General features: G+C 32.1%; 1 protein-coding gene across 3 annotated transcripts in view; it reads right to left on the bottom strand.

Moving 5' to 3' along the window:
* The window catches only part of LOC126888063 (atrial natriuretic peptide-converting enzyme), a 331,414-nt gene that overhangs the window by 168,615 nt on the left and 146,657 nt on the right, over positions 1 to 16,142 (bottom strand). For 2 of the 3 annotated variants that reach the window (XM_050656080.1, XM_050656081.1), the window contains exon 3: positions 5,256 to 5,442. In XM_050656080.1, the coding sequence (XP_050512037.1) occupies positions 5,256 to 5,442 (187 nt within the window). Of the gene's footprint in view, positions 1 to 5,255; positions 5,443 to 10,437; positions 10,459 to 16,142 lie in introns of those variants that run through there. The other variant, XM_050656082.1, reaches the window with a different exon arrangement.

Raw genomic sequence — 16,142 nt, 5'->3', positions numbered from 1 at the left:
ACTCAAAAACTATAAGCTTTTGTAAAAAAGCTATTCTTACCAAAATTAAAAATAATAAAAAATTTAAACACTCCCCACTTAAAAAACTAAACTAATGTTATTTCAAAGTGAGTTACGGGTAAATGAATGTTAATTTTTTCGACGAGTACTCAAATCTAAGTATTCAAGCTTACATAACGGGAAAACGATGCATTTTATAGAATATACTTGTTAAGCACTTGTCAAATTACTTCGGAATACCTATCAAACGAGCTCCAGTAGAAGTTAATAGCATCAAAATTAAGCAAGTTATGATGAAAATAAGAGAACCCTTTCGATTTTTTTAGGAAAAAGTGAAAAATAAAACATACGCCATTTCTACAAAAATTAAAATTTGTAGTAATCCTCACAAGAATTTCTTTAGGTTAACGTAGTTAACGATTTCAACAATTTTGACTGGTTTAGAATGCATATTTTTGAAGAAAAAAAAAGATATAATTTAAAAAATCAGAATTTTTAAAATTATCGTACTTTTCATTTTCTTTTGATAATATCTCCAGAAATACTAAATATAAGTTAAAAATGATACATAACTAAATTTTAGTTTTTTCTGTTCCAAATACTTTACCCATTTTACTATTTCCGTAGAGTAAAAAATAACCGAGATAGAAACATTTAAAATTTCAATTTTGATGCGAGAACCATGTAACAGGGGCCTTTAACCTTTTATTTTTAAAAAAGTAAGCGGTTTGAAAGACTAATTTTGACTATTTTTAATAGCTCTTGGAATTAACTTTTAATTAGTTTTAAGGTGAACCTGATGTCTTAAAAATTAACGGAGTTATTTACAAAAAAAAACAATAACATTTTTTGGAAAATTTTTTAAAAGATACATTTTGAAACATTTTTGGTGCATACATTTTAAAGCTATCAACTTGTTCGGGGGCTTATTTGATAGATATTTCCAGGGCCCCCGCAAGGCTGAGCGGCGCCCGCGTGCTGTATATATTTTGGCGCCCTTTAAATCTACCTATATCCATTTATGAGATAAATCTATTTTTTATTTTTTACTCGTAATAAAACAACAGAAATTGAAAGAACTCAAATTTTATTTTTCTTGTAACTAATTTTACTCATAATGGCAAAAAACAAATAAAACGTTAATATGTATATCAGTTAAGGGCATAGGCGTAAAATTTTGGGCCAATGTGTTTTAAATGCATTCATTTTTTCGAATCCTAAGAAAACTAATAAGTATTTTTGAAAAATTTAATGGCAGAATGAAAGATTACAGTATTACCGAGGACCGAAAGTCCCTTAGAATGACTAAAAAGTTCTTTTGAATGAGATATTTGAAATTAAAAATTACACTAAATTTTTTCTTTTTTTTTTCACTCCTGTAATTTATTAAAATAAACATTATAGAAGTTTCAGGAACTTTCGGCACTCGGTAATAATGCAATCTTTCATTCTGCGTTTAAATTTTTCAAAAATTCTTACATATTAGTTACTCAGGATTCGAAAATAAAATTCAATAAAATTCAACAACATTTAAAACACATTGGCGCGATATTTTGCGCCAACACCCTTTAATCTAGAAATCGGTATCTTAAATCTAAATTGAATTAAGTGGGTGTTTTTCAAAATTTGACGGCAGCAAAATTCTTTTATAATATCTTTAAAGTCAATATTATTGACGAGCTCTTGTTCGATTGTTAATATTACCAAACCAGAAAATCTTTTTTGTACCATAGTACAGCTCAAACAATTTTTAATTAACTTTAATTTTGTAAATTATCGCTCACCAGAAGCAACAGACACCGGTAAAGTGAGGATGATTCTTCATGAAACAGTGATATTTGGTAAAGATGAAGTTAAATTATTTCAAATATATATTGAAGAATATCAAGTGGATCTGATGAGTTAGGTAATTAAAGTACCTAATTATAAAGTTTTATCTCGCTAAATAATTCAGTTGCATCAATCTTTACTTTTGCCTCCGTCTTTACTGGATCAGTTATCTTTTGTTAACTTGTCACTTAATGTAAAACTATCACTGAAAAAACCAAAATCATTATCATAATAAGACATCGTATCAAATCTACTATTTAATGAATTTGACCAATTATTCTAAAAAAAATAATAATATTTTAAACGCGGTTTTTGGATCTTCAAATGTCTCTTTTCTATGTTCACAATCGAAAAATTTTGGTTTATATTTTCGTCTCACGATATTTAACGAAGGAAAACCTTGTTCATCGGCTGCCAATTTTCCCGCTTGGGCAATTATTCCTTCAACAACATTTTCATCTCCGTGAATTCCAATTTTTTTAGCCATTGGTATTGTACAGTTGATTTCACATTCAGCTTATAGTGTAATGTGTAGTGTGTGTGTTGATTAAATGTCTTGTCATATAGTAAAGTCTCTTTCATTGTCTTTACAAAGAGACGTTAATTGTATCCGAACGTCTGCACTCCCTTTACCGATCCCAGAAGGATAGAAATTATTTCTATTTAACTGATTTTTAATAAAGAAAAATTCGATACTCAGCTGGGATTCACAACTCACATCCCTTGGATCCAAAGGTCGGCTTGCTTACCATTGAGCCACACAGGGCCGGCGATAACGGGCCTGCAAGTGATGCACTGCAGGCGGGTGCCCCTTTTCGTGGGCGTCAAAATGAGCTTTTTGCTGCTGGTGTTACACAAAATACATACTAATTTTAAAACGCTAAGGTGGCCTATGCTAGTTTTGCAGGCGGGCAACTTATACCTTAGCGCCGAAAACCACAGAAGGGGGAGGCTGTAATTTTTAAAATGATCAACTAGATTCTTTAAATACTTTTGACATACTTTAATGTCAATAATTATTGTTACACGTTGTATCATTTTGCTTATAATATTAATCCGGAATAAACATGATACCAAATAATCATTATTAAAATAAATCTAAATAATTTGATATTTAATAGTAAAGAACTTGCTTTATATCTACTTGCTCCCTGAATTTAAATATAAAGGTACATATTATTTTTATATTACTATCTATGCCTTTTTATAACATCTATTATTTATCAAATTGAGTGTTTCTATTAAATTATTAAAAAATCGGTTTAACCTAAAATCCAACCTATCCACCGTCAAACTTTATTTTTCAAAATTTGAATTCCTCGTCTCAAAAAAACCCCGATGACAAATTTTTATGAAATTATTTTAATTTCAAAAATCCACGAAAGTTTCAAAGCTGTACAGAATATTACAACCCAACAAGTTTTGACCTCTAAACAATTTTTTACGATTTACGAATAAGTACTGCAAAACATTTATTCCGATATTATGCTGTTTTAAGTTTAAAAAAAATACAATAATAATAGTAAATTATTAACACCAAATATAAAATACGATTTTAACTATTTTTTCACTAATTTTCACTAACACAATTTTTTTTTTATTTTTCAAATTTCTCCAGATGTTCGTTAAGAATGTAAAATTAAAATTGTATAAAAAATGAATATCTCGTTAAAATAAATATTTCTTATTTGCCAAACCTTCGGTTTGACGCCCTTTTGGGGCTGCGCCCGCGTGCCCCGCACGCGTTGCACGCGTGGTTACGGGGGCCCTGGATATTTCTATGAACTTTGACAAATGTTTAATAAGTTTATGTTATAAAATGCATCATTTTCCCGGTATTTAAGCTTGAATACTTAGATTTGGGTACTCGACGAAAGAAATATACATTCAATTACCTATAACTCACTTTTAGTTAACATTGAAAGGTTTTTCTAGTAAGGAGTTTATTTGATTTTTTATTAGCCTCAATTTTGATAATAATAACTTTTTTGTAAAAACTTATAATTTTTGAGTTATTTATGAAAAATCGGTTAAAAACATGCATTTTTCTCACGAAAAGTTAAAATTTTTGATCTTTAATATCTCAAAAAGTTTTGATTTATTTTAATAACTTTATATTACAAATGTTGCTTATAATTTGTCCCTCTATCGAATTGTGGGGTTATTTTTAATAAAATAATTTCCACCCACGAGGAGGGGTGGCATCCACCCCCAGGGTAAAAGCGCAAGTTGGCAACATGTCACCTTTGTTCCTTGAGATATCCTCTAACCACTCGCACCAATTTTCATGCAAATCGATGAAGGTTCAACGAAATCGGAGGTAATAGCTCATATCCACCTTCAGTGACTGCACTAATAGACAGCCACAGAAGGTAGCCACATGTAGGAAGCGGAAGAAACAAGTTTCTTGGTTAAATAACATTCATTAATGAACTCTGATAGCAAATGCAGGACAAATCATTCCATGTTGCAAAAGATCGAGAAGACTTAATTCTGATAATTGAAGACCCTGATGCAAGAAGGGGATAAGTAACAATATGTAAATTTTACAGGAGAAGCAAAAAAAGTTTTATTTTTTAATTTAAAATTTATGTTGTTCATGAAGTAGGGCCGAACTAATACAACAGGTATATATGATTTTGCCGCCATTCTACAGCCAAACAACAATGCTATTAAGGAAAAAAAATGTTGGTGCAATAATAGGATAAGTTTAAGCCTTTTTTGTACTGTAGTTTACAGCAGGTGCAAAAAGGGGATAAGTTACATTAAAACCCATTTTCAGACGAAATACTTTATTATTAAAACCTCCATATTTTACTAAACCGTACCTCTCGTACTAGCACTATGTACTATGTTAACTCTCCAACAGTTTCTCGGTGACTACATGACTTAGATCGTGTTCGTGGCTCGTGCAGATACCGGTACCTTTCCCAATCGCAGCAAGCCACAGGTGCAATAGTGGGACAGAATAACACACATATAAAAATTAACTCAAAATTTGGTTCAAGAATGGGATAAGTTACACATTTCTTATACTGTTCTTGCACCAGACCATACCAGGCGATAAGTAGTTTTCTCTTATAATTTCAGTATATATTACCTATACATATCCTATACTTACGCCAGGCAAGAACAGTTACTTTTTCAACCTAAATAAGCACCTATCTCGTTTTTGCAGAATTTGGTACTTATCCCCTTCTTGCACCAGGGTCTTTAATTCTTATACGCCGTGACTAAGAAGAAGTAAAGCATTAAACATATACTGTGATGGAGTTGTTTGAATTTGGCTTCATAGCAGTTATTTTTATTACAAACAATAATAAATTGTAATATCATAAAAAACATTATTTTTGCACTCATTACGTTCAAAATAGTAAGCCATAATAAAATTCTATGATTAACCTAAAATAACAAAAGTGACTTACATCCTAGATAAACGCCTACTGCTGCTAGAAGGAGAAATAGAAGAAATATGGCAATTATACAACATCCACATTTGTATTGGGATGTCAGCTTTTTTCTTGTAAACCGTATATCTGAGTCTGATGAGATTATTGAACTAGGAGATCTTCTGTAATGTCTTGAACCTGATCCAATTGAACTTACTGAAGTCTGTAACAGAAAAATCATGTTTCAACGTAATCATAATATAAATATAAAGAAAATATTAACATACATATTTTAATTTTACTGTTGCAATATATTTTATTGTTTTTATTTATAGCAGTCGGCCATACATATAAAATTAAACAAATGCTCAAATAACCGGTGCAGTCTCGGATTAGGACGGAAACGTGGTAACATAAATCAGGAAATAGAAAAGGAGTTGAGAGAACTTCTACAGACATCTGAGCCCTACATGAAACAAAGAGGAAAGGTAAAGGACAAACGATGACGGAAAAATATTTACTGATATTTAGTGGAGTTCCAAAACTAGAAAGAAGGTGTAGCAGTAATGATCAAAATGAAATATAAAGATCAAATAAAAGATTGCCGGTATATATCTCAAATAATACTTTTAGTACATTTGAAGGCGAAAAGAAAAATTATAACCGGAATAAGGATACATGCACCAGAAGATTGTAAACCTGAAAACAATAAAGAAGAATTATATGAAGAGTTCCAAGCATTAGTGGAAAACGAAGTAAAACAAAATAATTAAAAAATTCATATTATTGGGGATTTTAAAACCATAATAAAAGAAGAAATAAGTAATATGTGTAATTAAAGAAAGGTTTACCGAAAAAATCAGCAATGAGGACGAAAAAAAATAGTGGATTTCAATATAAAAAATGAACTATCTTAAATGAAGGATCTTTTTTAGAAAATCTTTAAATAAATTATATACCATCTACAAGAGAAGATTTTTACTTCTTTAGTAACAACAAAATGTTCGCAAAATACAATTAATGTCTGACTGGTATATTATTTGACAAATAATGACATGATTTCGAAGTCAGTTAATATTAGTCCTGTCGCCAGGGGGGGTACAACGGCCTTTTTAATTCAGATGGACTTACATAAGTTTTTTTTTATATATTTTGACCCGTAGAATACGAATTTTTTGGGTAACAGTTGATCCGGATGTCGATAAGATTGTTATAGACAAAGAACTTGAAGAATTACATAACAGCGATTTCTCGCAAAACAAAACATCTTTTTGTATTTTTTGGGTCATTTTAAGCAAAAAATATTCCTACAAGTTTTTTCGTAGAATGCATAGTTTTCGAGATAACCGCGGTTGAACTTTCAAAAAATCGAAAAATTGCAATTTTTGAACCCGAATAACTTTTGATTAAAAAATAAAGTAGCAATTCTGCTAACCGCATTTGAAAGTTTAAGTCAAGTTATATCGGTTTTGATTATTTTCATTGCTAAAAATTATTTTTTTTTATTGTTAAACTAATCTATAAACACATAGTGTTTCCCGTGACTAATACATGCGTTTTAACGCATGCTACGTAGAAAATGCCTCGCTTGCACTTGTAGCTACTCTACCTACTCGTTCGATTTTAAATGAGAAATCATAAAACATCACTCACATACTAGGTGTTTATAGCTTTGTTTAACAATAAAGTAATAAATTTTTAGCAATGCAAATAATCAAAACCGATATAATTTGACTTAAACTTTCAAATGCGGTAAGCAGAATTGCTACTTTATTTTTTAATCAAAAGTTATTCGGGTTCAAAAATTAGAATTTTTCGATTTTTTGAAAGTTCAACCGCGGTTATCTCGAAAACTATGCATTCTACGAAAAAACTTGTAGGAATATTTTTTGCTTAAAATGACCCAAAAAATTCAAAAAGATGTTTTGTTTTGCGAGAAATTGCTGTTATGTAATTCCTCAAGTTCTTTGTCTATAACAATCTTATCGACATCCGGATCAACTGTTACCCAAAAAATTCGTATTCTGCGGGTCAAAATATATAAAAAAAACTTGGGTAAGTCCATCTGAATTAAGCAGGCCGTTGTACCCCCCCTGGCGACAGGACTATATGATATAACGCCCTTGGACGTTATTTTGAAAAATAACCTAGGGCATTTAGTCCAGAAAGCCACTGCGCACCCGCTAGGAAAAATATTCCGATTCGGATTTTTTGCACAATCTTACTCAAAAAGGACCCCTTTTAACAAATTTGCATGTTGCCAGGACCAAAAGTTGGTCAAAAATTTTTTAAACGTTTTTTTTGTTTTTTTTTAATTATTTTTCTTGCATGGAACACAGTTTTTTTTAGGTTTTTTGGATCATTCCAAACAGAAAAGGTCTTAAGTGACTTTTCTCTAAAGTTTTTGACATATAAGCGATTAAAAATTGAAAAATTGCGAAATCGGCCATTTTTAACCTTCAAAAACTATGTGAAAAACTGAAAATTTGAATGTTGCCAAGGTAGGTAGATATTCTTTAAACATCGATTGATGAAATCCCTAAGAGTTTTTTGCAATACAATATTCAAAATTCCTTTGTTTTTTAATTGCTAATCAAGCGTGCGCGACACTATTTTCCACCGTTGCATGTGTGTACAGTATGGTGCAAATAAAAGGAATAAATTCGTTATTTCATAAACCGGCGACTTTAAGGAAAAATCCCGAAACAGGTCGATTTTTATTTTTAAGTTATGATATTGTGGCATATATGGTATACTAGTAACGTCATCCATCTGGGCGTGATGACGTAATCGATGATCTTTTTAAATGAGAATAGGGGTCGTTTGCTAGCTCATTTGAAAGGCTCTTCAATTCTCTATTCAGTAATATAAACATTTACATAATTATTTATACAGGGCGTCCAAAAATTTTTTATTAAATTAAATTATTTGATAAAAAAGAAGTAGAAGGACACCCTGTATAAATAATTATGTAAATGTTTATATTACTGAATAGAGAATTGAAGAACCTTTCAAACGACCCTATTCTCATTTAAAAAAATCATCGATTACGTCATCACGCCCAGATGGATGACGTTACTAGTATACCATATATGCCACAATATCATAACTTAAAAATAAAAATCGACCTGTTTCGGGATGGGAGGAGGAGGAGGAGGAGGAGGAGGAGTCAGTATAAAATAGTGTCGCGCACGCTTGATTAGCAATTAAAAAACAAAGGAGTTTTGAATATTGTATTGCAAAAAACTCTTCGGTATTTCATCAATCGATGTTTAAAGAATATCTACCTACCTTGCAACATTCAAATTTTCAATTTTTCACATAGTTTTTGAGGGTTAAAAATGGCCGATTTCGCAATTTTTCAACTTTTAATTGCTTATATGTCAAAAACTATCAACTTTAGAGAAATGTCACTAAAGACCTTTTCTGTTTGGGATGATCCAAAAAACCTAAAAAAACTTTGTTCCACCCAAAAAAAATAATTTTAGGAAAAAAACAACAAAAAACGTTTAAAAAATTTTTGACGCACTTTTGGTCCTGACAACATGCAAATTTGTTAAAAGGAGTCATTTTTAAGTATGATTGTGGAAAAAATCCGAATCTGAATATTTTTCCTAGCGGATGCGCTGTGGTTTTCTGGACTAATTAACTTTAAATAACTAGTTAAATACTGTCAAGTTGACAAATAGCAACCTAAGTAAAACTATGGTTACCACTATTACGTTACGACTATTGCTGGGAAATGTACTTATTTTAATAGTTATTTATGATATAAGTGTTAAAAGTACACGTTTAAGGCATGCATGTGAAAGTTTGCAGAAAGAGCGAAGCGAGTTCTGCAATTCACATGAGTGCCTTAAAAATGTACTTTTTAACACGCATATCATACAATATTTTTTCTACAAATGTAATTACAGGACAATATCTACAAAAACTTTTACTTGAACTGACATTCCATTTTTATATTTTTTTTACATTACATCAAAATTGCCTATACGGTCAATACGAACTGCAGTGCCATAAAAATTTTAAAGCACTAGTGCCTTAAAATAGCATTTTTAACGCTCGTATGGAGTGCTAAAAATTGCATTTTTAACACGGTTGTAGAAAAAACTAATTAATTCAAAATTCATTCAAATTTTTTGCAAATAAAGAATAATTTAGTCGGACAGTAAACGTTGAAGGCACCACAGGTATTATTGATAATAACGCTTTCGGTCAACGTATATCCCTCGGGCCAAAGGCCCTCAGGCGTTATTATCCTTTTAATACCCTTGGTACCTTAATAACTATATTAACACTATTAAAGGTATAAAACTTAAGAAACACAATGACAAATACAAAAACAATTTTTCACCCAGCGGTGACATAATCGTCAAAGTCTTGGAATTCCCTATTTAACTTTGATAAAAAAGTTATTTCCGTGCAGAATATACCAATTCTCCAGTGTTGAAACAATGATCCCGTTATTTCAAAAGTATAATTTTTTGAAGTCATTTTTTACCTAAACTTAAATTTGAAAAAGATCCCAACCAGACAGACAATTTCGCGAACAGGACCGGAATGAATAAAATGGAAAATATTGTATTCCACGATTCATTTTGAATGTAAAGAGTGTATCGGGTATAAGGGCCTATTATTGCCGGGAAATAAATGTATTATATAAATTATATTTTAGTGTAAATAATGTTGAGTAAATAAATTAAAAATAAATGTCAATCAATTAAAATAAAAACTAAATAAACCAAGTGTTAAAATTCATTAATAAATTAAAAGACCGGTAAAGGCACGACAGTAAATTTCGGTTTCATATTTAATACAAATCATCTTTAAACATCCTGAAATTATTTATATGGTAATCTTTTTAGATTTCATGATAATATTCAATGATTCCAATTGCTATATTTAGGCAAACGTTCGGGTTTAAATTTTGTTTAAAATTAGTAATATTAACTGGAAGAGATTCAGGAAGGGTAATACAGGCACCGAGAGGCATCTGAGAAGATTATTATAGATAAATTTCATGTATCTTTTCTGAGCTACTCAGATCAAAATACAAAAAATACCTTTCAATGTAAAAAAGGACATATATCATACTCGTTCAGAGTCGAAAGATAATGGGAAAATCAATAAGAAAAAAGACTTTTATAAAAATATTTTTAAATTAAAATAAATTTTATGCCTATATCATGAAAATTTTTATATTTTATAAACTCACCTCCATATTACCAATCTCGTCACATTACGAACCTATACATGCACAACTATTTTACTAAACGATAATGATTGTGCTGTTATTTTACTAAACATTATTGCAACACAATTGAAGTAGGAGAATATGGCCAAACTGAGATATACAATGACTTATAATTACACCGATGGACAAATAATAGTGTCATCCTACTAACCGTTGAAGATTTAAAGCACCCACGTTGCTTAATTGCAATATATTTTATTGAAACGACGCCTTTGTTTAACTATGTATAGAAATATTTCGTATATATTGAGGGTCAACGTATGTAATATTGTGTATATTATCTAATTATAATTATAATTGTATGAAATAAACATTTTTCTTAATGTGCATTTCATATTGCTGGCTATGTTACAGTGACGCAAGTATCCGTAGTGAAAATTATTTGCTAATTTTCCTTGATTGATCTGAAATATTGATCCGAAAGTAATGGAACGGCTAAAATCAGGAAAAGCAGTAGGACTAAATGAAATCGAGCTAATTAGAATCAAAGAACTGATGCGGCGGTTTTACGAATATGTACGGCGGTATGAGGCAATACAAACAGTACTGAGCGATTAAGATATTGAAAAATGCCCCTAATGATATTCAAAAAATAAAGATACCATGCTGTTCTATATAAAAAAGTATTCAACCAAAAACAATTTTTAGACCCCTAGTCCCACCCATAACCCCCCAAAAAATTAACATATTTTTTCGTTGTTTGGCGATATTTTAGGTTCTGATTTTATTGCCTAAAGCATATTTTTTTTACAAAATTTTTGGCGCGAAATTCAAATTTTTTTAACGCTTTTGAAATTTTTATACAGGGTGTTTTCCAATCAGTATGACAAACTTTAAGGGGTAATTCTATATGAAAAAATAATGACAGTTTGTTTTATAAACCTATGTCCGCAAATGCTTCCGTTTCTGAGATGCGGTTGAGATATGCAAATGAAATTTGGTGGGTTGTAAGAAGTAGTTGTTATTTTTTTGACATACAGCTAAGAATTTTATATTCACCATTAGCGTGCATACGAGTAATGGCCTGAATCTATTTAAACAAAAAAATAGTAAGCCACTGAGATATTTCAAATTATAACTCAGTTTTGAATGTCTCATTCAATTTGTGACAGAAAATCTATCTTCTCTTTTTTTCATACGACGCGCCGTTTTCATGCAAGAAATAAAACATCTTAACGGTTTGTTTCAAAAACAAAGAAAATTTTTGAATTTCGCGCCAAAAATTTTGGAAAAAATATTATAGGCAATAGAAAAATCCTACAAACCGAAGTTACTGCGATGATCAGAACCGAAGATATGGCCAAGAGACGAAAAAACACGTTTTAATTTTTTGGGGGGTTATGGGTGGGGCTGGGGTGTAAAAATTTTTTGGTTGAATGCTTTTTTATTTAGAACATCTTGGTATTTTTATTTTTGGAATATCGCTGGGGGCATTTTTTACTATTTTAACAGGCTAGGCCCTTCGTATGTGTCATGCGCCGAAACGTACTGAGTGGTGTCCGAACGTCATTATAACGTATGTGAATGTCGTGTTAGATGCTTCATGATGGTTCTCAGTTTTGCAGAAAAAAATATTATGTTGTGGAGCACTATTTTCGGTCATACGGAAAAGGTCGCGAAAACGGTCAAAGCTTTAGAATCAGTTGCCGATGAATTTAGGCTTAAGTTTATGAAGTTTCGTAGTACAAGAAGTGTGATTTGCCGACCGACGCGACGTAAAAATCAAGTGGGTCGCCAGTGACAGTCACAGCCAATACATCACGGACGTGTTCTTAATCAAGTGCTGCAATGGCCGAAACGAAGCCTGAGATAAACATCAGTGCAAAACAATATCAGTAATTGATCGTTCCATCGAATGTTCAAGAATATTGGTGGGTTTGCATATAGATAATTACACCGGACAGCGTCTGAGTGCAGCTGATAAGCGTGTAAGACTCGAACCCAGCGCACGTAGTTGGCTATGGATTATGAAAATACGTTGTTCTTATCGATTATTGGTTTTTACGATGAAAGCTATATTCATTTAAACGGATCCTTTAACAAGCAAATAACACGGTTTCATGGATTCGAACGCCCTGACGTAATTGTCTAGCACCCTCTTCACAGTGACCCCTTTACCATTTGTGCGGATACAGCACACCACACCACACCACATCGCGTATTGGGCCCGTATTTCATTGAAGCAAACGATGAACGCCGTTAACTGTTAATCAGGAACGCTACAAAGAACAGATTATCACGCCATTTCTACATGATCTTGAGCGATTTTGTCGTGCCAGGGACCTACCACTTAATCAACAACGGTTTCAGCAGGACGGGGCAACCTGTCACATTGCCAGGAAGTCGTATGACTCTCTGGCAAAAAATTCAAGATTTCCGGAAACAGCCTTCGTTCAAGGACATGATTGAGAACCTTTGTGAACATTACAGAAAATGTTTGAAACTGAACGGAGGGCATATTGAACATCTATGTTTGCAAGGCTATATCATGTACAGGGTGGTCCTTAAGTAATTGTACAAAAAGAATCAGATGATTCTACACTCTAAAATGTTTCGATTTAACCGAACTTACTTTAATAAAATGTTGATATTAAGAAAGATACAGGGTGGTAAAGTTGAAATTAAAAATTTAATTTTTCGCCATAACTTTCATGTTTATGGAGATTTATTTACAAAAATTTATAAGTAGAGGTCTTGAGTATGAGGAATTATAATTTGATGCATAATTTTGATGTATCTCATAGAGGACGCCAAATATGCCACATATTTGACATAAATTTGCGTTTAACTTTTTTGCTCTTCGAGTTAACACCATTTTTCTGATAAAATATTAAAGATACGATATTTCAACAAAAAAAAGGTATACTTGTTAATAGCTTCAAAACGGAACAGTTTTCGAGATAATCGCATTTTACAAATCAGCTGCATAACTCTGTTTAACGCAATTATTCCAGGCAACGAAGGAAAAATAGAAAAAAACATCAATACATATAAATTTTTGTATGGAATACCTTCAACTAAAGTTGATAGTTTCCAAAACATTAAAGAAAAAATAGTATGCGCTATTATTTTTTTACATACATCATTAAGATAATATTAATAATGTGTTATTGGAATCAGCTACATAATAATTTATTCTTAGTTGTGATATTTGTGCGTTAAAGCACTGAATATCTGATAAATGCTTCATTTAGAGCCAGTTTGGATGTCATCATTAGACAACCCCATTCTTATTTAATTCATTACGGCAAATTTTACGGCTTATATCACGCATGATTTTGACAACTTAAAATAAGTATTGTTTCATTAACATAATAGGCTGATGTCACTAATGATGTTGACAACTTCAAATAAGTATTGTGTCAATAAATGAGTGACTTTTGTAATATTTAGTTTATTTTGGTTTATTAAACAAAAGCAGAAAATGGCGAGGCATAATAATTTTTCAAATATCGATATGAGAGATATGATTGCTATTTATTGTCAGCAATATTTTAACGGGCGTGCAGCGAAAAGGGAATATTTAAGACGATACCCAGACAGGCTGCAACCTAATCACCAAACATTTCAACATATATTTCGGAATTTAGGCGAAAGTGTTTCATTTCGTCATAAACGTGACAATTTAGACCGAAAATGATTACGCCTGATCAAGAAGATGAAGTAATGGTTCGCGTTGACGATGATTCTCAAGTAAGTACACGACGTTTATCTTCAGCGTTAGGAATCAGCAAATCTTCAATTTTAAAAATTCTACACCGCGAGCATTTTCACCCTTACCACTTTACACCTGTACAAAATGTATTGCCAACAGATTTACCTTTAAGATGCAGATTTGCAAATGATATCCGAAACAGGCAAAATCTTGACCACTCCTTCGTCGATAGAATATTATTTACGGACGAAGCTACATTCACACGCCGTATGGTTTTTAATTTAAGGAGCAATCATTCCTGGGATATTGAAAATCCTCATGTTAAAAGAGAAAGGCATTTTCAACATGAATTTAAAATAAACGTATGGTGTGGAATCATTGGAAATCATTTTTTAGGGCCATGCGAGTTACCTCGTAATTTGAATGGTGATAACTGTTTACATTTTTTACAAAATGATTTTATTGATTTGCTGGAAACATTGCCATTAAACTGCTGGAAACAGGCAAAGTATGTGGTTCATGCAAGATGGTGCACCACCACATTATACGAGAGCAGTGAGAACATACCTAGATAACAACTTTCCTGAACGCTGGATTGGTCGTGGTAGTCATTTTCCTTGGCCACCACGTAGCCCAGAATTTAATCCGCTCGATTTTGGTGTATGGGGAGCAATGAAACAACATGTCTACAAAAATGTCATACACACTCGCAATTAACTTTGGGGAGAAATAAATGCCGCAGCTGTATCTTTTCAACCAATGATGTTATTTAATATGAGACGATCTTTTATGGAACGCATTGATAAATGCATTGAAGGAAATGGTGGACATATCGAACACTTACTTTGATAAAAAGTTTTATGTTATTCAGTTAAACTATTTCTTAATTTCAATTGAAAATAAAATATGATATTATCAGTGGCGGCTCGTATAACTTTAGGAAGGTAGTGCCAGAATCCGGGCAGCTGCCTAAATTTTTTGTGGCGGTTTTACGATATGGTCAAAAAGGATATAAAATATAAATAAAAAAAAATAGGCGCAGATATTTTTATCTTATATCTATATATTTACTATTTTTGGGATGCCAAAAAATTTACCAAAATTTATCAAAACAGTTCCGTAAATTAAGTAATTAGCAATAAAATAAATTCAACTTACCACCAGTATTTACTGCTGATGTACTTTTTTTTTTGTTTTTTTCATCACTAGGTGGGGAATCTGCAAACAGACGTCGGAGGTAAACATTTCCAACAGTACTGGGTTCCTGAGCTGAAACCTCATCAGTGTCACGTCGACCAGTTTGGCCCTAAATCGGACCTCCCTTCCCTCCGTAACTCCGATGTGGCCGGGACCAGCTAAACCCCACCCCTCTCATACTAGGGCATCAGGGTGGAATCGCCCGTTAGGGCATGACTTCTCCCCGATGTCCTTCTTTTGCCCGATTCTCAGTCGCTCGTCATCACGCATCAGCTTCCGTCTCTCACACTCATCCGACCACCACGTCCTTTAATCCTATGCTGTCAATGTTTCATTCTTCCTACCACTGCTGATGTACTTGAAGTTTGTTGTTACGATATGGTCTCTAGAGCCTATTTAGAAAATTATAAAAATAACACTATTCTATTATTTACACACACGCACAAAGTTATTTAATATCACTTTTAAAGTTTACGATATGTGAAGTCCATCCTTCTTTCTTTTTTGGAGGCAAAGTTTTCAATGACTTTATTATTAAAATTGTCAATGCCATTTACAAAATGTCTTTCTGTAGACAGCATACCTAAAGCACTTAGTCGTTCTTCCTTCATGGTATTTCTGAGGAATGTCTTAATTCGTTTTAGCATTGAAAAACAACGTTCTGCTTCAGATGTTGACATGGGAATGGTTATTAATATACTTAAAAGTTTAACGGTTTCTTCAAATGTACATTTTAAACCTTCATCATTTAATAAAACAGATAACGGAACAGCCCCAGAGGTAGTACTTAATTCGTCTCGCTGATACAATACTT

Source organism: Diabrotica virgifera, chromosome 7 (genome assembly GCF_917563875.1).
Source record: "Diabrotica virgifera virgifera chromosome 7, PGI_DIABVI_V3a".
Classification (NCBI taxonomy): Eukaryota; Metazoa; Arthropoda; class Insecta; order Coleoptera; family Chrysomelidae; genus Diabrotica; species Diabrotica virgifera.
Note: the sequence above shows the minus strand (reverse complement) of the source record. Positions and strands in the feature narration are given on the sequence as shown.